Source organism: Mytilus edulis, chromosome 3 (assembly GCF_963676685.1).
Source record: "Mytilus edulis chromosome 3, xbMytEdul2.2, whole genome shotgun sequence".
Classification (NCBI taxonomy): domain Eukaryota; kingdom Metazoa; phylum Mollusca; class Bivalvia; order Mytilida; family Mytilidae; genus Mytilus; species Mytilus edulis.
The window spans coordinates 94654533-94680229 of record NC_092346.1 but is presented as its reverse complement, the minus strand read 5'-3'; the positions used below and the strand labels follow the sequence as shown (position 1 = coordinate 94680229).

Here is a 25697-nt window from a genome sequence, read left to right as displayed (position 1 = left end):
TTACCTGATATGGAAATTGAAACACAAAAGTCAATTTTGTAACATGTAGTTTAAATTAGCATCCTGTGATTTTGTAATTAAAATTGAGTTTTGTTAGACAGAAGTGAAAATTTAACGCAAAATTGACTTTTGTGACAGGAGTCAATTTTGTGTCACAAAAGTCAATTTTGTCTACACAAAAATAAACACAAAATTGAATTTTGTTTTTATTTTTGTGTAGACAAAATTGACTTTTGTGTTCAATTTTCACTTTTGTTTAACAAAATTCAATTTTATCTACACAAAAATAAACACAAAATTGCATTTTGTGACAAAATCTCAGTTTTGTATGCAAATTAGTTCATAGAATCCAAACTAAACTTATTTGCATACAAAAGTAACTTTTGTCCACTGAAAGATAATTTTGTTTGACAAAATTTAGATTTGTAGTATGCTACAAATTTTGTTAAACTGAACTCATTTTTGTTGAACAAAACTCACTTTTGTCCGTACAAAATTGAATTTCGAGTACAAAACCACAAGAGTCCCATCCGGCGCCCTGTACTTAGTTTTGCTATCTCGGACTGACATTAAGAGTAAACAATTTGTTTTAACTGTAAAAGTATGTTTTATTACCCTATCAACCTGCATAACGCATTCACTTTGTAAAGATGAAAACAAATAACGATGAACTTTCAAATAATAAGACAGTTGAGTGTTTTCATTTGATTCAGGATTTAAGAAAATAATGTGGATGTTGTTATAAAGTAGATACTATTATGTACAGAAATCACTGACTTGCGCAAAGATAAAATAAATATATTTAATTAAATCTATTGGTATTTATAAATATGCATCAAAACAAGCCTAGGCTAGTAAATGGTTGTTGCACATCACTGAACGTTTTGGCGCTTTAACCATGTTAACCGAATGTAACAAAACCATGAACTAATAACATAAAGTCTTTTTTAATCAAATATTTATTTTTAAAGAGAAAAATATGTATTTTTGTAAATAAAGTCGCTGAAATCCTAGCTGGTCGACCACGTCTAAACACAGGAAATGATCCAGACTTGTTCTCATTTCTTTTTTTAAAGAAACAAATATTTTCTATAAAAAGAATACAATTTTTAAATCTATATATGAGTCACAAATGATTTTCTAAAAGTCGACGAATGATTTTCTAAAATTTGACGAACATTTATTTATAGAGATTGAAATGTACTTTCGGTTTCAGTTTAAAATCAAAGTAAAGTTAAGTCAGGATGCCTTACATACCACTTTCCATGTCCACCAGTAAATCTGAAAAGTGCTCCAAAGAACATCCGTCATATATCACAGAGAAAAAGAGTGAAAACAACAGCGTATTTCTTATCAATTTTCAATATGATAACCACAAGCCTAAACAGAAAATCTCAAAATGTTGTTATGTTTGCATTTTGTCGATTATTTTGAACATAGTATTAATGATAGCCGTTTCTACAAAAGGGATAACTTTGCTTAAATCAAAATCAGACGTTGACCGGCAGAATATAAAAACGCCGACAGCAGATTTCATACTTGTTCCGTGTGAACGACATTCTACAAATGGACACAGCTTTCATGATATCCAATACTGCCACAAGACGTCGGACCAAGCAATAAAGAATTTACTAACACTGGTACGTATATGCGTTCTTAACTTCCGTTTTTACTCTATCAAGTCTTTTAATTAACATGAAAAAGCGTAGGAAACTTCACATGCAAAATTATTTTTACTTAGGAATTGACTTTTCAAAAGTTGTGAATTGTGTTTTGCGAATTCCTTATAATTTAGATTGTTGATACATTTACAAAGTGTGATCAAACATAATTCAGAAAATTTACCACATTTATATGGTATTTCGATTTTGATTTTATATCTATAACTCAGTGTCTTTTTATATTTTTAATTTCAACTGGGTCACATTCCCATTGACAGTTTTCTTGTGCCGTTACGATATTTGGTTAGATTGCGTTCAGTCAGGAACACACAGAACAATGATGATGCATGTACTTAAAAACAATTCCAGTCAGGAATACACATGACAAGAAGACCCTTAAAATGACAGGATTACACGTGCAATGATGGTATTTTAAAACGATTCCAGACATTGCATTTGTTGGCTTTCAGAACCTTTACCGTACTAATTAAAGTACTTTAGAAGTATATATCAAATCGAGAATTTCATTAAACTAGTTTGTTGCAAATTCGTCAGATTTGTCACTTTGAATTAGGTCCAGTGACAAATATGTCATGCATATTCAGGACGAAAAACTGTTGACAACTTATTTCAAAGCTAGGTTCCACTTATTGAAGCGACAAGGATGAAAACTGGTTATGCATACGACCAAGATTCTAAGACTTGTATATATGACAGTTACCTTTGGGATAAGGGTCATTATCAAAAAATGTGCAAATTTCGACGAGGTAATATTTTGAAAAATGATGTCATTGTTTAAAACATTTAAATGTGTCCCGCTATTCTATATTATGGTAGCAACGATATTCAGAAATATGCAATGGGAAAAATGAAGAGTTTCTTCAATTTTAACAATTTTAGGTCATCCTTTGATAGACTCGTGTCAGTGGTGTTACCAATTTAAAGCATACATTTAGGTACTAAATATTATTGTTTAACATCAAACAACTGTTCCAATTTGTTGTTTAGTTTTAAATTACGACTTATTGATATTATTCATATAGCTGTGCATTCTATTTAAACATAATTTTCAGAAAACATTGTCGTAAAATAGTTGGCTGTCCTAATTATGGTCGTTGTAAATACCAACAAATACACTTAAACTGAATATATTTGAATTGTATAAGATTAAATGTTAATGGTATACTTAATCCTTCGTACACGACCCAAAAAACTTTCATTTATGAATTAAGATAAAAAATGTCGCATTTTTATATAGCAACACCACTTACCCTTCAGTAACTCCCATGACACAAATGTATCACCATTGACATCACTTATCAAACTTTACCTATATCAAGTACTGAACACAAAGCCAAGATCACAGGGCAAAAGAAAAAGATGAAAAAATAATTCTTAGGCTAAAAAATCTCAAATTATATAACATAACATCCATTACTAAAAATGTCAATAGTGTTACTAAATAGTGTCATTGGTGTTATTTTATCAAAATGGTCTCACCATTGACAGTATCACCAATGATTTAAGGTGTATTTTAAGATTCAGTCACGAAATAAGTGCTCCATTCCCCTATTCTATATGTTGTGACTGGTGCATGTTTCTTTAATCAATATATTTCAATATTCAAAGTTAAGGAAATGTTTTCAAAAAATGATTTTTATAAAGGGTACACCATGGACACTATTTCCAATTACGATATAACCTTTACTTACTTTTACGATTTTTTCACTTAATCTTCAACATAATTGTTTGTTTTCATTTGCATAACATGCTTACAGGTAACATTGCTAAGGGAGAAACTGTTGTAAATGCCCAAATATTGCGAAAGATAACTCTTATCCCACTAATTTGTCCTTTGGTTACACCATTGACTTAAAAAATGTTACATTTTTATTATAAAACCAACATACACCTCCTTAATCATCAAAAAAATGTTTGTATGTATCAAAATGCAATAAAAAGTGATAAATCATAATAACAAATGATATGAATAATAGTCCTATTTCAAGTCTGAAAGGATTTATAGTAAAAATAACAGTTAATTCTGGCTATCTTCAAGGGTTTAAGAAAAAAATAAGGATGTTTTTATAACATTTCATACTGTAAACTGTATATTGTGTATCACAAAACATTCATATCTAACATATGCAAGTGTTATTTTGATATACTTTCATGTATGTGACTTAAATAGACCCAATAACATAGTTTTGCATGGTTTTTTTTATAATGACCCATAAGAGACATACAATATATCATGACGTTTTTTTCCCCTTCAGTTTACCACAGAGTACATCGGACGAAGAAATTTAAGCGATGAGCAACTTTATAAAGATGAAAACCGCCCTTTTCTTCGACAAAAACTTGGTGAATTGTATTATTTGTGGAGGAATAATGCATCAGGTAAATATAAACATCAATATGAAGCATATTTGATAAGATTTAGGGATCATTTCATGTTCAGGGGATCCGGAGTAATATTTATAACTTTCAATTTTACCTGTCGCGAGGCTGGCTGATTCTTTTCGAATTTATTTATTTTTTTCACTTTTGTTCAAAATTATTTTAATTTTATTATACAAAAGCTAGCAGAGTACAGAAGTGGATTTAGTGGGGTAGTGGCCTGCACCCTCTTATGGAGCTATTTAGATGATGAACCAATAGACTACACCAGTATCACTCCAAACGGTGGCTCCTCACTTTCAATATGCTGGATTCGTATCTTGAGAACAATCGCCCTTTTGCAAGGTCTTACATGTGGTGTTTGTCCTTCATCACAACATTCATGATAACAAAAGTCATATCGATAATGAGAAAAGTCGGAACAGCACGAAAGACCTTATACTTTAGTCCATTTGAATATTATATCAATATATCTGTTACTCTATACATTTTTGGAACTGAACATCACCACAAATACTCGCCAAACGAAATATTAAACAAACGTCTTACAAAACATCATGTTTAATGATAACTTAAGTTGTACAATTTATAATTTGAATCTCAAATTGTATTGTAGAAGTAACACTGATGACGTCAAAGCACACTGGAGGAGAAAGCCTCCACAACAATAAAACATATTTGACAGTACAGTCTGATGGAAGTTATATAATTTATGTGTCACTGCAGTATTGTTTCAGAATTATCAACCAGACATCTGATACTGGTAAAGTGTCTTTGAAGATTGTTCGACATGTCGGAGACAAAAACAATGTATTATTTCACAATGATGTACATTATAGGAGTGGACTTCTATCTTTTATTCCAGAAAACATTTTACTTCCTGTGAACTTGGCAAAGGGTGACAAATTATCCTTGCACGTCACAAATATACCAAATCTTTACGCAATGAAAATTAGCAACGTCTTTGGGTTACAAGAAATCAGACAATACTAGTTCGGCAGTACTTGCACACAGTTTGACATAGAAAATTCAGATTTGCAGTGGTTCATTTTATACTGAAAACCGTCCTATAATTGTCGGCAGAATGTTTGTAATATAAACACATACAATTTGTTTTGGTACTCTGCTATGTATGTCCTTATTATAGATTTAAACTTCGGTTGTTACTATTTGATTGCGGCGTTTGTTAAGGTGCATGCGCAACGTTGTTGTTATAATTATAATATTTATCTCATTGGCAAGCAAACCCTATAATATAATCTTGGTTTATTTTTTATTGATTTACATGAGAGATTTATTTTTAAACGCACGTTTTGTTTATTTTATCCTTAGCAATTATTGTTTGTTTTAAATGTTCATTTTCACCGATCCTCACTGCTTGAGCCGTTACAAAATGCACTCATCAATAAGAAAGAATACTCAAATTTCATTTTCATTTTGTTGTGTATCTGAATTCACTTAAAATCATATGTCATATCTTTTGTTTCTAAATCTCTATTTTGTTGATTAATATGTTTGTTAATCGACGTTTAAACTTATTTCTTTATTTGTCAAAATAGAAATGTTCTTGAAAACCTCTGAATTTCCATATGGTGATATAAAGTGCATGTTTGTCACCTTTTAAAACTGCCATAGGCGGATCCAGGGGGCCCCGGGCCCCTCTTTCGTGGGAAAAATTTGGTTGATTATATAGGGAATCATTAAAGCATGACTGGAGTGCCCCCCCCCCTCTTTAGGTCAGTCAGCGCCCCCCCCCCCCTCCCCCTTTATGAAAAGTTCTAGATCCGCCACTGACTGCTTTGCTACATTTTTTTCAGTTTATTGTCTAATATAACAAAAGTTAATCATCCATATTCAACCATAATCTAATCATTGTATTAAATTGTTTTTAATTTAATAATTAAAACTGCCATTTTGGGCATCTTTAATTAAACAAATTATTCTTTGATTACTTACAGATGGTTGCATTGTATTCTGCTTTTCTGCTGTCATATTCATTTAAAAGCTTATCTTCCTTCTCTTAATCTCTGTCGCTCTCTGTTTGTGTTTTGATGTCTTCAGATGGTTTCAAACTTGTTCGACCCTGTACCATTACATCCGCCGGTTGGCGTGTCAGTAGAGATAGCCGAACATCTACTCATCAGCACTCGGCTTCCAGCCCAAATTATCTCGAAACCATATCAAGAAAGATGAACGGTCTATTGCTTAATTACCCTACCTATCTTACTGCTGTCTTCCGTGCCTTTCCAACTATACCTATTGCCTGTAGCACCCTTATAACTGACTATGCAGAAAATCATCTGCAGCCTTCTACTATTTGGAAAAGCTACTCTGTCCAACCTCTCTCTCTACATGTTTGCTCGGTATAATTTCTTCCAAAGGAACTGTTTATTATTGTATTGAATTGCTTTGTGGATAGAATTTTATGCGACTGTCATTCAAGTGATAGGTTTAGCTAGCTATACTATCCGGTTAAATCCACCATTTTCTACATGAGGAAATGTCTGTACCAAGTCTGGAATATCAATCATTTGATCGTTTAATGTGTTAGAGTTTTTTCATTTGATAAGGGACTTTTCTATTTGAATATTACTTAATTTGGGTTTGATATTTTTGTTATTTTTGCAGATCACGATAAAGTTTAAAATTGTCACTGCTTTGGACTGTATGTGTATTCTCGTTTGGTTATTTTCTTCCTGTCTTACATTGTATCTGCTCAATTTGGTTAATTTCGTTTTGTTTGTAGGGATCAAAACTAGTGAGGAGTACTCGATGGGCAGACACACGTCAAGTGATTTGAACGTAAGATTTCCATCCTTACGTGTGCTGTTTTTCACGTTTCTATTTACAAAACCCAGGGATTTATTTGCCTTTGAAGTTATATTGTTAATATGGGTCCCCAGTCAATTTGGAAGTGTTATTTAAGTATCTTTATAAAGATGTATAACACTGTCTTTATTGTAAAGCTTAAGCTGGGGTCACAAATTCACGATTTTATTGCTGTTCTTGACAGGACTATTCCCGATTAAAATTTGTCAAAAGTCTGGACAAGATCCTGTGAATCATGGCTAGAAATCCAAACTTTAAATAAAATTTGTAAAAACATTTATTGAATCACAACAATCAGATATTGTCCAGGAAGCGTCGTTTCCACCCGAATTTGTCACGATTATCCCATTCTCAATCCGATTCTAATCCAATTTGTATCTTTTGCATGGTACAAAACGACGGAATCTGTCCCGAAAACGTCCCGATTCTATGTGATCCGACAGATATCAGACAATAACCAAACAGTAAACCGATACTGACGGAAGATATCCGTACAACCACTGGGTCGATGCCACTGCTGGTGGAGATTTATTTCCCCGAGGGTATCACAAGCCCAGTAGTCATCACTTTTTGTGCTGACATGAATTGTCATTGATATGGTTATATTTATAAATTTACTGTTTACAAATTTTTGATTTTTTTTAAATACTAAGGCTTTTCTACCTCAGGCATATATTACCTTAGCTGTATTTGGCAAAACTTTTAGAAATTTGGTTCTCAATGCTCTTCATCTTCGTACTTTATTTGACCTTTTTAACTTTTTTGGATTCGAGCGTCACTGATGAGTCTTTTGTAGACGAAACGTGTATCTGGCGTATATAATAAATTTAGTCCTGGTAGATCTATGATGAGTTTATTTAGACAACAGTCGCCATATTCGGGATGATCAGGTACTGTCGGAACGCAATCCCATCAAACTCTACTGTGCCACATTGCACACGGCTTTGTCTGGACTCAATCGTATTGACGTCGCGTACGGTGTTGGTGTTAGTTTTGGTAACGTTATTTTGACGTTATTTTTCATGCATTGTATAAATAACGTCGTACTTTTTTTTATTTCGTGCAGCTCAATCATACAGCATAATTTATGTGAGCGGTTTGCTTGACTTGCTACGTATAGAACCGAAATGCAAAAGCGGCACACATTTTTTTTAAGTACAGTTAAAGTAAACGGGAAAATAATATTCATTTACATTAGTATCCCCTTGGAAGATATTTTCTCTTTCTTTTGATTGAAATAGGATATTTAAAAAAAAAGTTTAAACCACTGTCTTTTCTGCTGTTTTTTTCTTTTAGTTTAAACATATTTATTAGGAAACAAGTTATTACAACTTATATTAATCCGTTTCAACTTTGAAGGTGCGAGTGCTTCCTTGTGAGCCTTAGCCTGCTCTTTTCGAAATCTAAAAGGGTGACCTTTATGTGCAAGAGATATTGCTCTCTCTTAATAAAACACGGGTCAGTCATTTATCGCCCCCTTCCGACGGACTATCATTGTTTCACAAGACAATCGTACTCGCAAATGGTGTCAAGGGCTTATTCTTTTATCCGCTTTTGATAATTTCCGAATAAAAATGTTATTAGTTGAATCGTTTGTTTCATCGCCTGTATTAAATGTTAAAAGAATCAACAGTTGAAAGCAAATTCAAAATTAACCACAATAAAATTAATTTAATCAAATTTGCCAATTTCATAAACAAAAAGAAATTTAATCTCAACTATGAACAAAAAAACAGATGGGCGCAGATAATTTTAACGCGAAACTACTAGGGAACATTTTAGCGCAAACATTAGAGCCCATTTTAGCGCAGGATTAATCCGTTCAGCATTATTTTCGATAGCCAATTTTAGCGAAAACTTTTCTAGTTGAATTATACTAAAACCACGAGCATTAATTTATGCTGGTTTAATATTAAAGTTGTATGTATATATATGTTCACTTTGGTTCATCATGGAAATAAAAGTAATTCTATAGTTGTCACTCAGCTATTTACGTTTTTCCTGATACTATCATTAAATTTCAAACAACAACATATATAACAATACAATGTATAGGCGAATGTGCACCACAATCTAGACAAGATAAAGAGAAAAATCAGTTCCTACTGTAACTTTATCAACAGTATTGTACTGATTGTGTATGGGTTTTCTCTTCCAGATCTCGCGCATGGGTCTTTGTTTTTTTTATAATAAAAAGTGTGCTTACAAAATAAATATTAAAACAAATATATAAAGAAAAATGCAAGGATAACTTAAGGATGTTTCATTTATCCTTGTATGTGCCCATCGAAGTTAATAAAGAAGCATGCCAGCATTTTTTATCCTTGCATGTTCATATGTCCCTAGAAACACACTATCCATTCTTTCTGATTTGAAAATGTGCAATATAAATTGATCCTTTTTCTATTATAATCGTTCGTTCTAAGACACCTGGGCCCAGTTTCACGAAGCTGTCTTAGGACTAAGACATGTCTTAGGATGGTCTTACGACATATCTTAGTCCTAAGTGGGTTTCACAAAGCGGTCCTATATTAGGACATCTCTTAAAGTTGGTCATAAAGTTAGGACAACGCGAGAGGTGTCTTATGATGGTCTTAGGATAGTTATACGTTTATTTATATAAATTACACTCATTTTTTATATCAATTTTGAAAAAAAATATCTTATTATTATCTAATTATCTATTCTCCAGTTCCTGCTTAAAACATATATACATTGACGGATTATCAGGATTTGTCAACAATGAAAATTCGATGTATTGATATAAAAATTGCACGATTTTATCTCTGAACCTTTTATAACCAATAAAGTCGAAATTGAATTCAACTCACTTATACCAAAACAATGTCATAATTTTATATTCTTTTTTCTTAATTTTGCATTGAAAATTTCATATTTATATTGATGTATTGTTTAAAGATAATTTTTATATAAATTACTTTTATTTTTTTTATATTTATTTTGCAAATTATGTCATTATATTAATCAATACAATACGTTTAGAATAATTTATGGTAAGACATACTACATTTACATGATTTTTTTCCGTAGATCATATTTTTATTTGAAAATTTAAAGAACTTGCGACAGGTTTAGGATGTCTTAGCTAAGATGATCCTAAGACAGCTTCGAGACGAGGTCTGAGATATGTCCTAGGATAGTCATAAGAGGATCATAAGACATGTCCTAAGATATGTCTTATGACATGTCTTAGGATAGCTTCGTGAAACCGGCCCCTGGGGCCTGTTTATCGAAGCTCTCTTAGGATTAGGACGTGTCCTAAGACCAACTTAGGACACATCTTAGTCCTAAGTGGGTTTATCAAACATGTCTCAACTTAGGAAAATCCTAGGAATTGTCCTTACTTTAGGATACCAATTTAGGTGTCTTAAGATGGTCTTAGGATGGTCCTAACTTTAGGATATATTCAATTTCGACTTTTGATCATTTTTACACGTATACTAGTAGTAAAATAGTTGAAATACTCCAGATTTATATGAAAAATGCACGAGATTTGTCTTTGGACTGTTAAATATTGAAACCTTGACACTTCGAATTCAACTCACTCAAAAACATGTAATGATTTTTACCGATTATATATCTCGTTTACAATTAGTTTGTTAAATCTTTATATAATACGTAGTTATTATTTTTGTCTTATGTTTTGTTTTATAAAGTTTAAATGTACAAATATTATACAATAATCATTCATTATCTTTAATGTAACACTAATAATTAGTTTCTAATTAACTATATTTGAAAAAACTAAATTATTGATAAAATATGATATCATATTGTATTTTTTCATATCTAATTTGTATTTTCTTTTCCGCCAATACTTAGGACATCGGTTAGGAGGTCCTAGCTAAGATATTCCTAAGAATGCTTCGATGTGCATGCTGAGACTTGTCGTAAGTCGGTCCTAACTTTATCCTAAGTTCTGTCCTATTTTCGGCTTACCACAAAACAAAGTGAACTTTTCGTCCTGGTCAGACGCGTCCAGTTAACGATGACGTCATAAATAAAACATACACCATTAACACCAAAGACTACTCTTGCTAGGAGTACAACTTTTTTTTAATAAGTTTAAAAAATGACAAGAATAACTTCAAAGCAACGCTGATCATATGTCGCGGTGTTACTTGTCTACACGCTCAAAATCAGTGCTATTAGGGATCATTCGAGTAACAAAATGAATAATAGTATTGATTTTAAGGCATATTCCATTTCTACTTTTAATTACGCACATTTTGATGTATACATTTATATAGTTAGGCAGCAACCATTTGATTTTCTGGGGGGGGGGGCTATGGTTTTTTTTTCTTGACAAATTTTTTTTTTCGCCTGTGGCGAAAAACAATCTATTTTTTTCGCGACAAGTCGAAAACAATTTTTTTCTTTCAATTTTAGCATTACATATAGTGGCAGCTGAGGGTGAAACAAACAATTTTTTTTTCTCAGAATCAAAAACAAATTATTTTTTTCTCCAAAAAATGGAAACAAACTTTTTTTTCCAAAAAAAACCATAGCCCCCCCCAGAAAATCAAATGGTTGCTGCCTTATCAATTCCGAAACTTCTAACAAATGCAATAAAGGCGAACTGGAAAGCAAAACCCGTATTATCACCAACACCGTACGCGACGTCATTGTGTTCTGTAATTGTCGGGACTTTGACGTGGGTATCATTACCGAATTCCGTATTAACTAATAACAGGACTATTCCGGAACGGTGTCGACAAAGACGGTTCGCATTCGACAAGATCTTGATGCAACCTGGACTGAATCGGCAAAAAAATAGCAATGACAAATTTCTCAAGATCATTGTTGTGAACTTACTATTTATAATACAAACGGGTCCGAGCGGGTAAAATCATACATGGGCTTCACAACAAGTATTTGTCTCATTAAACAATTACCACAACTTTATACGGCAGTTACGTTTTTATGCAAACAACATGTAGAAATACAATACTTTATTATAATACACAATAAATATACAACACAGTTTATTCACACAGGAATACGCGAATAAATAATAACAAATGAACAACCAACGTTAATGTGTTTGAATTGCCGATCGCGCTATATTTAAAAAGGGGAAACTACGATCTATAAATAGGGCAAAGTATATATTTAGAACCTGATGCGGAGATCAGTAAAATACTACAGTGTGTAAATGCATGCTGTTTACCTTTTATAAAATATATATCAAGTCAAATATCAATCTTCTTATTCTTCGTGGTAAATATCAACTTCACTATTCAAAACCATATAAACAATTGCTCGGCGGAAGTTGACGTCAACAATGGGAAAGTGAAAGTACGGGAATAAATATAACGTAACGTCGTGTAAATTGTACTTTCACAACACTGCCCCCCCATTTCAAAAATCATTTCGCCCTCGAAATTAAAACATTACCTATATGTACCTTATTTACAGTAAAAAAAAACATCAATAATAACGACATGAAAAATAAACAATATGCATAATTTCTAAATTTCAAAAATCACCTCTTATGTAAATGCATATTCATAACAATTAAAACATAGCAATATCAACACATTTAAATCATAAAGCAATAAATCATCAACATATAAATATATATTGTTCAAACATTGTCAAATTTATTTATACAGTTTATCAACAGGTGACTTGTACGGAAAGAACACCACACTTTGTATCTTCCTATTTTCTTTTCCCAGTCTTCTCTTCTTCTGTGGCGATGGTTGGATTATTTCCTCTTCTGGCTGTCTCTTCATGGCAAGGACCTTTACAAAGTATGTAGGTGGAATAACTCCATCTTCATTTCCAGCACAAAGTATAACATTATTTGCTGAACGGAAAAACTTGAACCCATCTGCTAAAGCTGTCTCTTGATTTATAAATATCATTACTTCACAGGATTGTCTCATGCCACTGATGACTCCATTTTCTCCTAGTTCTTCTGTCGCGAAGTGGATATGGTTTCTTCCCATTCTACTTAAACCTGTGTGTTTTATCTTCTCCCAGGAATTATAGGAGGTTCCATGGATAATCATAGAAACTTCCTTGGCATTTAATAATGGTTTTAATTCAAGATCCTCTACGTCAATACTATGTCCTTGGTTTGCTCTGATTTTCATTTTTCCAGTTTCCTTATCTGGCTCCATATAAAATCTCTTCTTGCCGTTTGTTTCCACAATTCGTTTTACATCTTCATGGTTATAATCCCGTAGATTGCTTTGCCTTTTTAAAATTTCATCAACATAAAGAAAACCTCCTGGCATCATTTTATATCCCTGTCTTTCTGCATCATGTCTTAAAATAAATGATAGTGCCTTTGATAGATGGATGTCTGACTTTTCTCCCCATGATCTTTGCTGTCTCCTGTCTCTTCTATTGTATCCTTGATCTTGCTGGTAACTATCATTGTTGTTAGAAAAACCTTGATATCGTTGACCTCTGTCATAAATATCTCTTCTATCATCATTACTCTGATACTGTTGACCTCTGTCTTGATTGTGATAGTCATACTGTCTTTTGTTGTACCTATGATGCTTCGGATCTCTCACTTGACCCAGAGAGTTGTCCAATTTTTCATTAAATCCTTGTCGTTGTTGACCTTTTCCTCTGTTGTAGTGTTGAGGTCTGTAATCTTGTTCACGTTGGTTTGTATAGTACAAAACTTGACCTTGGTCTTGTTGTGCATCCCATTCCATAGTTTGATTATCAAGAACTTGTTGGTCCATATCAATTCCTTGGGGACCTTCGACGGTTGTACTTTGTACTTCATTTGACTGGTCTTTTGATGCAGCATCAGTAAAAGAACCAATAGTATACTGTATGCAGTGTTTAGGAAGGCTTTTATCTGGACTTGGATCCCAGGTATGATCCTTTTTGTCTTTTGGTCTCAATCTATCTTGCCTGTCTGAGCTAGAATCTCTCATATGATCATCATGGTTATTGTCTTTAGGTCTTGCCCTGTCATTGGAATTGATATAACTTTGTGCCTCTGTAATATCGTCCGGGTGTTTTACATTTGGTTTCTGGTTGTTTGGAGTTTGGTCAAATTCAGTTCTTTGTGGTCTTTCTTCTTGGTTATGTTGTCTGTTTTCTTGTCTATAGTTGTCTCGGTTATTCGCCTGATTACTAGTAACTTGTCTGTCATTACCTCTGTTATACCGTCCACTATAATTGCCTTGGTTATTCCATTGATTGCATTGTCTATCACTGCCTCTGTTGTAATGTCCATTACCACCTCTGGCTCTGCCTTTATCACTTCTTTGATAACTGTACCCCTCTTCTTTCAAAGATCCACCTTGCTGGTGCGCATCCGCCCTTTGTCCACTGTGGTACTTCAACAGTCTGTTACTTTCTCTTCTCTTTACTATACATGGATACCAAATGTCCTCAATTTGAATTCCACGTTTTGTATTTACCGTGATGTCCATTTCATCAATAATATCACAACCAAGAAGCAAATCGTCATTTAAAGGAGCTACGTATACTGGCCAAGTAAAACGCAGTGGTCCTAAACTCATTTCTATCTCTGTAATACCAGTTGCTGACATCTTTTTCCCCTCTTCAGCTACTAACAATCCACGTGTTGCTGTCTTCAACTCAAGATGATGTTCTTTTGCAAGGTTCCTATAAACCTTTTCACTGAGCACAGTGACCTCAGCACCTGTGTCAATTACCGCTTTTAACTCATAATCATTTATTCTAACAGACGTTTGAATAACTGCTGATTCAACTCTGTTAATACATACACTATTTTCTCCATCAACACTATCATCAGAAGATTCGTTGTCTTCAAAGTGTTTCTCTGGTAAAATTCCGGAAGTTAAAGCAATAGTTTCCTTATTCATATCATCTCTATACTGATTCACAGCATCAACCCTGGACAAAACTGGTTTTTCAATATGTTCATTCTTACTACATTGGTCTGATTTCTTACTGATAATTTTAACATCACTGCTTGAAGGGCCTAAACCTTCAGTAGTTAGATGTTTCTCAGAAGAGTTTTTCTCTGAGGTTACAAATTTTCCTTTTAAACATTCAATTTCCTTCTTTGGAATAGATTGTTGTCTTTTCTCCATAATTTCTTCATTACTCTTTGGGGCTATGGCTTGGCCTACAGGCACAGCCCTTTCTAGTTTAAAGGATCGAAAGGTGTTTTGACTGGTGCATATGCATCTCTTTGTTGGTTGTTTCCATAATGGCCATTTCTCTTTGAATCCCATTTATCTTGTTTTGATGGACAATTACGGCTATAATGACCAATACCATTGCAATTATAACACCTATTGTTATTACTCTCCGTTTTCTTTGCGTAATTGGACTGCTGGTAATTATTACTGTTAGTACTTGGCAAACTAGGCATTTTTTTATTTAAATTAGCCATTCCCTCAATAATAGAATCTTTGAGTTCTCTGCCAAACTGGTTAAGTCTTTCTTCAGTTACGTATTGTTTTTGGTGTAACCTTCTGATATCGTTTTCTTCACACTGGCTATCAAACTGTACTTCTCGTATTGAAGATTTGCGGTTCTTACCACTCCTAGATCTACAGCTCTCATGCCACATGACCATATTCAAAGCTTCATCAATAGATTTTGGCTGCTTGCTTATAACATCATACGTCATATTTTCATCATTAAGACCATAAAGGAAATGTTCAACAGTCAATTCCTCGAATAGCTGAGTCCCTTTAATTTCTGGGTAAGCTTTACTTATCAGGTTTACAACTCTATAAGCAAATTCCTGTAGGCTTTCTTTGTTCTGCTTATTAAGATCTTGAAGTGCTGCTCTGTGTGTTGATGGTAAAATATTGTCACCGAACCTCTTCTTCAACTCAACAAACAAACTAAAAATATCTGTCTGTACTGCATGTGGGAGCCTTGAAGCAAAGTTTAAAGCTTCATTTTGCAAACATAATAGCAGCTGTGTTGCTTGCTTCTGATTGTCCCAAACGTAGCTTCTTGACTTGATCTGGAATTGACACCAAAATGATTCCCATTCAGTTTTGACATTATAAAAAGGAAGTCTATGTTGTGGTTCATTTGATGACATACGACTCATATTTGATACCTTGGAATATGCATTTTCTGGACAACGAGGTCTCTCATATCTCGAGAACATATTATCAGCAGTTGCTCTTGGATATTCTGTTCCTCTAACTGGTTGTATAGTTTCTGACGGAACATATGTCTGAGGTTCAGCATAATTACTTTTGGTATGTGTATAATCAGGCATATTTCTTAGTAATTCTGAATGTCTTGTGGAAGTCTCTGGGTACGCCATAAATCTTTCATGATGCGTACTATCAGAATTTTGAGATGACGACTGTCTATGATCAGGATAAGTATCAACATACTGATATCTTCCCACTTCAGAATAGTCCATTCTCTGCTGTTCATGTCTATTCATTTCACACCTCTCTCTTTCAACAGAACTGTGAGTGCTTTGATGTTCTTTATTGCTTTGATGTTCTTTATTGCTTTGACCATATGTTCTGTTCAATTCCCGTCGTTCAGAGTGATCAGTACTCCAAGTACTTGGATTTTCCCTCATATCCGAGCGATCAGTATTCCATGCACTTTGATATGCATCTCTGTTATCTGAGTGACCAGTACTCCAAGTTCTTTGATATGTTTCTCTATGTTCAGATGGAACTGTAATCTCTGTACTTTGATTATTTGGTCGCCGATTGTCAGTATGTAAGGTACTTTGATGAGCCTCTCTGTTCATTTCCCATCTAGGAATTGTATCCCCTTGTCTCATTGTGGTTATTTCTTCTTGATTATAACTATCATTATGTCTTGGTATGGTACTTTCATCAGTGAAAATTGGTGTATTACCTCCAGAAACACGGGTCATTGTTTCAACTTCATTTGTTGCTGAATTTTGTGGTACGTTTTCTCGATTTTTATTCAATATGTGTGAATCCGATACTGAACCTAAACAACTTCTTGGTTCATATAAATTTTTAGTTCTTTGAACCGTAGGTAACTGACGACTTCTCAGCATCATTCTTATTCAAATGTAAATATTCACGAAAGTCGAAATTATATATATAAACACGATACTTAAACCACGGTTTTCTCAATATTATTCGCGTCTGAATAATTTCAAACCTAAAAGCTAATAAAACCTTGAATGGATTTGAAATATTTATTGAAATACCGAAAACGATCATATACAAAAAAAAAAAAAAAAAAAAAACACACACCTTCAAAACCAATAGCTAAATCAGCTATAAAAAGTCTAGAAGTAATGCTAGCCCTACAGTTAAATTTCAAAACCAAAAGCTAAATACGCTTTGAAAAGTTTTGAAACCCTTACAAATCAGCGGAACACGATAAACAAAACCAAAAGCTAAAAACTGCTTTGAAAAGTTTTGCAATCTTTAAATAACACGAATTTTAAATTAATCCCACGGCTGTCACCAGTTGTTGTGAACTTACTTATTTATATAACAAACGGGTCCGAGCGGGTAAAATCATACATGGCCATGGCTTCACAACAAATATTTGTCTCATTAAACAATTACCACAACTTTATACGGCAGTTACGTTTTTATGCAAACAACATGTAGAAATACAATACTTTATTATAATACACAATAAATATACAACACAGTTTATTCACACAGGAATACGCGAATAAATAATAACAAATGAACAACCAACGTTAATGTGTTTGAATTGCCGATCGCGCTATATTTAAAAAGGGGAAACTACGATCTATAAATAGGGCAAAGTATATATTTAGAACCTGATGCGGAGATCAGTAAAATACTACAGTGTGTAAATGTATGCTGTTTACCTTTTATAAAATATATATCAAGTCAAATATCAATCTTCTTATTCTTCGTGGTAAATATCAACTTCACTATTCAAAACCATATAAACAATTGCTCGGCGGAAGTTGACGTCAACAATGGGAAAGTGAAAGTACGGGAATAAATATAACGTAACGTCGTGTAAATTGTACTTTCACAACAATCATGCACGTTCGAGAGGACAACGTCCAGAAAACACAGGACATTGTTAGGATTTTTATCCGATTCAAAAGAATCTGTCACGACATAGTCACGATTGTAATCCGACTAGACAAAATCGGCTGAGGTTTCCCAAATGGTACGGGACGCACCTAACTGTCGGGGTGCTGGGCCGACCTCTCCCGTTCCCGATCCGTAGGAATCTTTTATAAACTTAAACGACTGGTTTCAGACAATGATAGGACATTCCAGATAATTGAGGATAGTAATCCGACTTTTAATTTTTCGTGTTTTATAGCTGTCGGGAAAACTCAGCCGATGTTGTGTAGTCGGATTTCTAGTCCAACAATTACAGCAAACTGTGAAAGGATTGCCATTCGACAGTACCTTATCATTACGAGTATGGTAACAGTTTTCTAACAGATATTTTCCATCATCGGTTCACTATCTGATCTCTGTCGGATCGCATTCGGCAGACTCAGGACGCCGTCGGGATATTTGCGGTCATTATAACCAGGCAAAAGATTCAAATCGGATAGACAAATCGGTTGGAAAAGGCTGTCGTAGCACGTTTCCTGAATAATATCTGATTGTTGTCGTGAATAAATAATTGCTTTTTTACAAATTTTAGTTAAAATTTGAATTTCCAGCAACGATGCCTAGGATCTTTATCATTCTTTTGACAAATTTTAATCGGGAATGGTGATTTTAAGGCCGGCTGTGAAACTCGTTAATTTGTGACACCAGCTTAAAGGATGTGCACAAATACAGTAGCAAATATGTGATGCTTAGTCCGGATTTTTCTTTAGAACAAAAATAAATCATGTGGTATGATTCCTAATCAGACTACTATCCACCAAAAATCAGCTTCACAGATGTAAATAACTACCTGCAACCGTACGGCCTGCAACAACGATTACAAATCGATCCCGTACAGTTGGCTATAAAAACAGATTTTAGCAAATAAAATAAAACGAAAAAAACAAAATGGAAAACAGTAACCAACAGAAACCAGTGAACTATAGGCTTCAAATGAGACAGACATGTAACACGTATGGCACTTACAGGAACAGTGGTGTTATAATATAACTGCAAGTGTTATATTTATTTGTGTCATTGGGTTGTTGTCACATAGAAACTTACCCATCTCTCTTTTAACTCATAAGTATTTTGTTTGATATAACTATAAGCGATATTCGAGAAATAATAACAAATACATATTGCTGGTTTACGATATATACATATCCAAATAACCATTTCTGCGCAAAGGGAAACCGAACCATAAACAGTTCTACACCAAACAACATGAATTATTTTAACAAAAGATGTAGTATTGTTGCCATTAAGACAACTGTCCGTCAGAATCAAAATGAAGTAGAAATGAGCAACTATGGGACATCGTAGACCTACAACTTGTACAGAAACCCAAGCGATAATATATATCTCTTTCACTGGGATGTGTAATGCCGATTTTATTCGATTTTAGAAACAATCCTTAGAGCATTGTCAAACACATAGATGTTAATTATTACAGATAATTAACCGTACAGTCTTTTACAATGAGCAAAAAAAAAAAAAGAGAAAAAGTTTAGAGAAAATGGGCAGTCAATAAGCCACCAGTTAAAATCTCTTCATAAAGTTTTAAACATAATCCAATTCTCTGTTGAAATATTGATATTGATAATACCAAATGAGTTTGGGTATCAAACTGACCTGTGAAAGAGAGTTGTATTGAGAGACTGGCGAAAATGTGTTCATGAGCACTGTAAATGACCATATTTTACTGCATTTCCATATTATCTCAGACAATATGTATTTATTTTAGTTAAAATTCTTAATAGGTAAAATAATTAATTTTCAAACTCTTCTGCCCCCTCTACTCTAAAAAAAATATCAAATGGTTGTCTGTTGTTCGCTTTCTGAACCAGACACGGAGAATCTAACCAGTATGCTTTAGCATAGTCTGCTATAGATATAAAAAGAAATATATGCAGTATGATTGCCAATGATACAAAAAACTAAATGACGCAGAAATTAACCACTATAGGTCACCGTGCGACCTTCAACAATGAGCAAAGCCCATACCACATAGTCAGCTATAAAAGGCCCCGAAATGACAATGTTAAACAATTCAAACAAGAAAACTAACGGCCAAATGTATGTAGAAAAACATGAACGAAAAACAAATATGTAACGCATCGACAAACGACAACCACTGAATTTATACAGATTCCTGACTTGGGACAGACACATACATACATATGATAATGTGGCGAAGTTAAACATGTTAGCGTGATCCAAATCAGTTGAAAAAGAATTATCTCATCAGATGGATTCAAATGGAAATACATCTAACAAAAACACAGAGTTGACGTGGCTGGGTACTTGTATATCCCAACAACAAAAAGACACCAAGTACTGATTTTTTCTTCTTCATTAGTTGCAACTATTTAAGAGTCGAAAAATTTCCTTACCAATGCCAAAATTTGCATAGATCATAAAGTAATGTGGTAATGTAATATGTTGATTCGATTGTTGATATTGCCCTTTGCATTTGAATTTTTTTCGCAAAGGGCGATGAATTTTATATTTAGTTTTTCAACGCTATCAATCTTGTTTTTTAATACACAACAGTAAAACATATGGGAAAATTGGATTGATAATATGTGTTTTTGGTCATCTGCTTGACCAGGCATAATATTCTTTTTTCATCAAATTGGAGATAAGAAATATTAAGCAATGAATAATAAAATAATAATACAATAACCCAGGTATGTCAACATGGTCAAGGTTGTTTGTAGTATTTATATATAGCCTTGACATAATGTGCAAATACAATTTTCTGAAAATCTAGTTGACCTAGAGACTCGTTGTAAATTTACATATACATGATATATAAATATCACAGGATATCAGATGAAAAAGAAAATGCTAAAGATACATTGTACTAAATGTAGCCACGATACATCAATTCCTACATTATTTTCTAATACACACTTATCAAATCAAATATAAACTATTCATAGCATGTTAGTGTACATTACAATGATTTCTTAATATCGTATTTGTTTGTAAACATGACCTAAATAGCTAATATTATGCTGACGTACTACGGCAAATATCGATCCATTTATAGATTATGAAAATGGAAGTAAAATTGTAGCACTGGGGATTTTCTGGTAAATAGACTTAGGTCAACATTTAAAAATGATCTAGCCATGGAGATTATGCATTCTTTATACTAACGGCAGGTGCTTGCTATAATATTCATTTACACGGTTATAAACGCAGGAATCTTTAAAATGGAATCAGATAATCCTTCGGATAACATGCTTATTAGCAATTCAACCAGTATGACAGATAGTAACAAAACAGACAAGTACACACAGAGGCTAAATAATGTGTTCAAAGTATCGCTTGTTGTTAACATTTTTCTACTGTGCACGCTCATATTTTTGTTTATTTTCAAAACATTTGGAAAAAATGACGATGACGACGCTAAAGCTGATTATGTTAATATAAAAATGCCGGATTCTGGAGTTTGTTTTCCATGTGATTACCTTGGACCTGATGTTAAAAAGGAGGACACTTTATATGACCACATACAAATAACAGAAAACGGACAGAAGCTTTGTTGCATAACAAGTCTCCCAGACATCACAACGCTGATGCGGAAGGTAAATAACATGAACATAAAAAAAAGGGGGGGGGGGGCTTGTATATAATATAATGTATTAACATACATGTAGCTGCGGAACCGCAACTCTTATTGTTCCTATTATATTTTTTCTTTTTGCGGACTCGCAAATTGTCAAAAAGATTATCAAAAGGACCTAAGAACTACGGTTTTGCAGCTAGTATTAAACGGTACTCTTTAATGGATTATGCTGTAAAAGAATAAAGATATTTGCAACTATATCTTTTAATATGGAAATTACCAAGGTTTCACTGTTTTTGTTTTTTTCCTCTCGTTCAACTGCACGAAAAAATATTGTCAAGTATCGTAATGCTGTTGAAAAATAAGAAAATATGACACTTCGGAGTTGAGAGATCCGATTATGAGATCGCGGAAAGCAAATTTAAGTATGGGGAAAAGATTAAATAGGGGAATACAGGAACATTGAAGTTGAAAATTCTGTCATGATGTAATTTTACTTATTTATTTATTTTACATTTTAGGTTGTTGAACGTCAGTTTCCACCAGGCGAACATGACTACAGTAAGTTCAATCTTTCATATTAAAGATATGTCAGAGTTATCTCTCTTTGAACAGATAAATACAAAATGATATTTAAATATCGAATCATCTGTACTGAAAGGATAACGTTATATTAGACATTGGATTCAAAAAGAAATCTGTAAATGATTTTGAACAGGGAATGTGAAGGAATATACATTATCGTTTGCGACCCTTTTCCGTTAATTATCGGTAAACCTTTTCTTTACAGACCCAAGAAGTACCCATGGGGATAATATAATGTTCACCAAATAAAAAAAGTCATTTTCTACTTTGTAAAATATGATATATCTGTGCATTTGAATAACATCCACATATCTTTATCTTTATAGCTGAAGATTCAAGGGTTCGGCAATCAATAAAATGGTGGAGGGAGAGACCACATTCAATTCACATGTACCATGACACCACAGGTATGTACCGAAATTAATGTTTAAAACTGTTTTTGAAGAAAATGGACTGTGAAGACGACACATGAATCAAACATGTATGCATTAAGCTCGATCAACATTGGTTTCGGTGTGTATTTCCCCATTTCTGTATTGTTTCAATCAGAATAAAAAAAAAGATAAAAAACTCACTGCATTCAATAATATCATTTTTTGGGAGTACAACACACACATAACTTGTCGAAGAAGTAACTCTGTTGACTTCATAAAATATATATGGTGAGGAGATTATCTTGCATATATATTTCATGATATAGCAACATATTGTAACATAATGCGATCTAATGGTCAATTGTTTGAGTGATGGAGAAGTAAATTCCAAACATAAACATTTAGCTGATAATTAAAAAAAAATAGTTTGATCAGCTGTATAAAACCTGTCTGAAATAAATGCAAAGTTATAAATTAGTATAATGTATTAACATACATGTAGCTGCGGAACCGAAACTCTTATGGTTCTTATTATATTTTTTTCATTTTGCGGACTCTGATATTAGTGATACAATAAAGTGTGTAGACTATCTGATATCAGTTAAATTTTCTTTCCTCAGCAAACAATTTAACATGGACTCTGCGAGAAGATGGACTAGGAACAGCCTTCACCAATGGAATCCGTGCTGTTGACAACAGATTTGTAGTTCCTAGACATAATCTCGGCGACTCGGCACTTTATTTCATATACGCAGCTGTCACATTCGACTTTGCAGACGAGAGTTACTTAAAAGTAGTGCCGACAGTATACCATAATATCACTCGTCGCCACCCAAATCTGCCAAAAACAGGCGAAATTTCCATGTTGATGAGTAAATATGGTGGATCGGCAGAATCAGATCGAATCCACACCAGCTTCTTATGTGGCACTTTTAAATTACAAAGTGGCTATGAGATCGGTTCATATGTTGACTCGTTTGAATATGTTAAAAAATCGACATATGCTAGCTATTTTGGTATGTTTAGGTTGTGATTGTGTGTGTTAGTGATCAATGTTAGTTGTATGCGAACTATATGAGAGATAGAATTAGAGATTGAGAGAATGCATTTGTGTTTTGTGATGTTACGTTTATCATGTTTAATCGGAGGTTAATATTTTCTAAATCTCTTCGTTTATTGTTTATTGTTTTAAGTTTTAATTATAATTGTATCAAATGGCGCTCGTTTATAGGTTATTATTATATTGAAGTTACTTTTACATTTTTACGTTTTGAAAAATGAGTTGAAATGGGATGATAAGGATAATGATTGTTTTTGATTGACGTATTAATGAATCTGTTTTATCGTTTTGTTTTATTGTTGTAAAGTTATATATATTATTCATGATTTCAACCATGCGCAGAAATATTTATTGTTACGTTTTTTTCACTCAGTTTATCAATAGAAAAGTATTTGAATGGCTTAGCTTGAAAAATGGCTTTAATAGTCTGATTAATTTGGATAAATTGTTGAAAATGATTTTTTTTAACAAGGTGAAGACATTTAAAAAATTACAATGTAGTTCTCGCCTTTATTGTTGGCGACATTTTGGAGATTGAAAATAAGCTTTTGCAGTCAACTTAGATTTTATTTAAGAGATCAAAATTTTCAATCCTATGAAATTTGTTTACAATCAAATTTGACCATCGTCTCATGTTGGAAAATTGGATGAACGGCTTGCAATTACTTTTCTACTCGACCTAAAAGAGTCACAATTCCGAATGGTTAGTCTTTTATTGTATTTGGATTGCATAGTTTATTTCCTTTCAAGCACTGCCCTAATACAAGCAATATAATTATATACATTGTAGTATGTACAATATTTGTTGTAGGTCTATATTCGTTTCTTATTTTCTTGTGCAGCTCGAAATATTTACAAATAATTATGTTTATGGAAGTTAAGGATTCCTTTTCCAAATCAAGCAATCATTTGTGTGTCCATGTAATGGAAATCATTATCAGAAGTTTTGTTGAATCTTTATATAGTTTGGTATTATATCAAGATCGTCATTTGTCATCTGCATATATTGTAAATATTAGCATACACAATTTGTTAATACAATTGACCATGTTTTTTGTTCTTTTTTAAAACTTATATTTGTATGTTGAGAAAAAAAAATAAAGATGGTAGTAGCGATATTGTCCGTGAACTAGTCAGTTGAAGAACTACAGGAGTTTTGTTCAATCAGTTTCTTCCAATCTTTAACTGTTTTGCAGAAGAATAGGAATCTGTTATAATTATTGTCGGTGCCCGTATGAATATGGTGAGATATCGTATATGCCTGCGAAATTATTCACCAAAGGACAGTGATTTAAAAAAAACCCAACTTAAGATCATCGTAGGACCTTCAATAATGAGCAAATATCGGTGACACAAATATGAACTGATTCTAAACAGAAAACAAACGATTTGTGCTAAAACATACCAAAATGTAAAATTGAGAATGGAAATGGGGAATCCGTTGGTCATGAAAAATTAACCATCTATTTAAAAACAAATTATAGTCAGAATCATGCAGGACTGTGAGGTACAAACTTTCTTAAAGTTCGTATTTTCCAAAAGACTATCGTCGGATGGAGGAAATCTCCAGTGAACTCTGCAGTTCCGCAAGGAAGAGGTTTGCCTTACTGGTGCTTCTTATTTCTATTCACGACCGCTAATAATTTGTGCAGTCATCGAATGTAAGACATTTTTTCTGATGATTGCGTTCTGTGTCATAAGACATAAATGGAACTATAAACAACTGACATACGTTGGAGGTTAAGCTAGCAATAAACAACTGACATACGTTGGAGGTTAAGCTAGCAATAAACAACTGACATACGTTGGAGGTTAAGCTAGCAATAAACAACTGACATACGTTGGAGGTTAAGCTAGCAATAAACAACTGACATACGTTGGAGGTTAAGCTAGCAATAAACAACTGACATACGTTGGAGGTTAAGCTAGCAATAAACAACTGACATACGTTGGAGGTTAAGCTAGCAATAAACAACTGACATACGTTGGAGGTTAAGCTAGCAATAAACAACTGACATACGTTGGAGGTTAAGCTAGCAATAAACAACTGACATACGTTGGAGGTTAAGCTAGCAATACAACTTGTTCCGTTCATTGATAGTGTTTAATTAATTTTGTAAGGTTTTACGAACTTCACTTTTTTGAATTCGC

General features: G+C 33.3%; 1 protein-coding gene and 1 long non-coding RNA gene across 2 annotated transcripts; both read left to right on the top strand.

The window, feature by feature from the left end:
* The first annotated feature begins 1171 nt into the window (after positions 1 to 1171).
* On the top strand, positions 1172 to 6018 carry LOC139517820 (uncharacterized). The gene is made up of 3 exons (XR_011663212.1): positions 1172 to 1640; positions 3938 to 4061; positions 4678 to 6018. It is a non-coding gene; the product is annotated as an uncharacterized lncRNA (long non-coding RNA).
* A 14743-nt stretch (positions 6019 to 20761) lies between these two features.
* LOC139517819 (uncharacterized) lies at positions 20762 to 24598 on the top strand. Its single transcript, XM_071309262.1, has 4 exons — positions 20762 to 21546; positions 22049 to 22088; positions 22439 to 22519; positions 23107 to 24598. Exons 1-4 carry the CDS (start codon positions 21172 to 21174, stop codon positions 23517 to 23519), a joined length of 909 nt encoding a protein of 302 aa, XP_071165363.1. The 5' UTR covers positions 20762 to 21171; the 3' UTR covers positions 23520 to 24598.
* Positions 24599 to 25697: the final 1099 nt, after the last annotated feature.

Excerpts from the sequence above, each read along its gene's own strand:
- LOC139517819 (XM_071309262.1), top strand. The coding sequence starts at position 21,172 with ATGGAATCAGATAATCCTTCGGATAACATGCTTATTAGCAATTCAACC. Across the intron at positions 21,547-22,048 it reads TCACAACGCTGATGCGGAAG|GTTGTTGAACGTCAGTTTCC; the intron begins GTAAATAACATG and ends TTTACATTTTAG. Across the intron at positions 22,520-23,106 it reads CATGTACCATGACACCACAG|CAAACAATTTAACATGGACT; the intron begins GTATGTACCGAA and ends TTCTTTCCTCAG.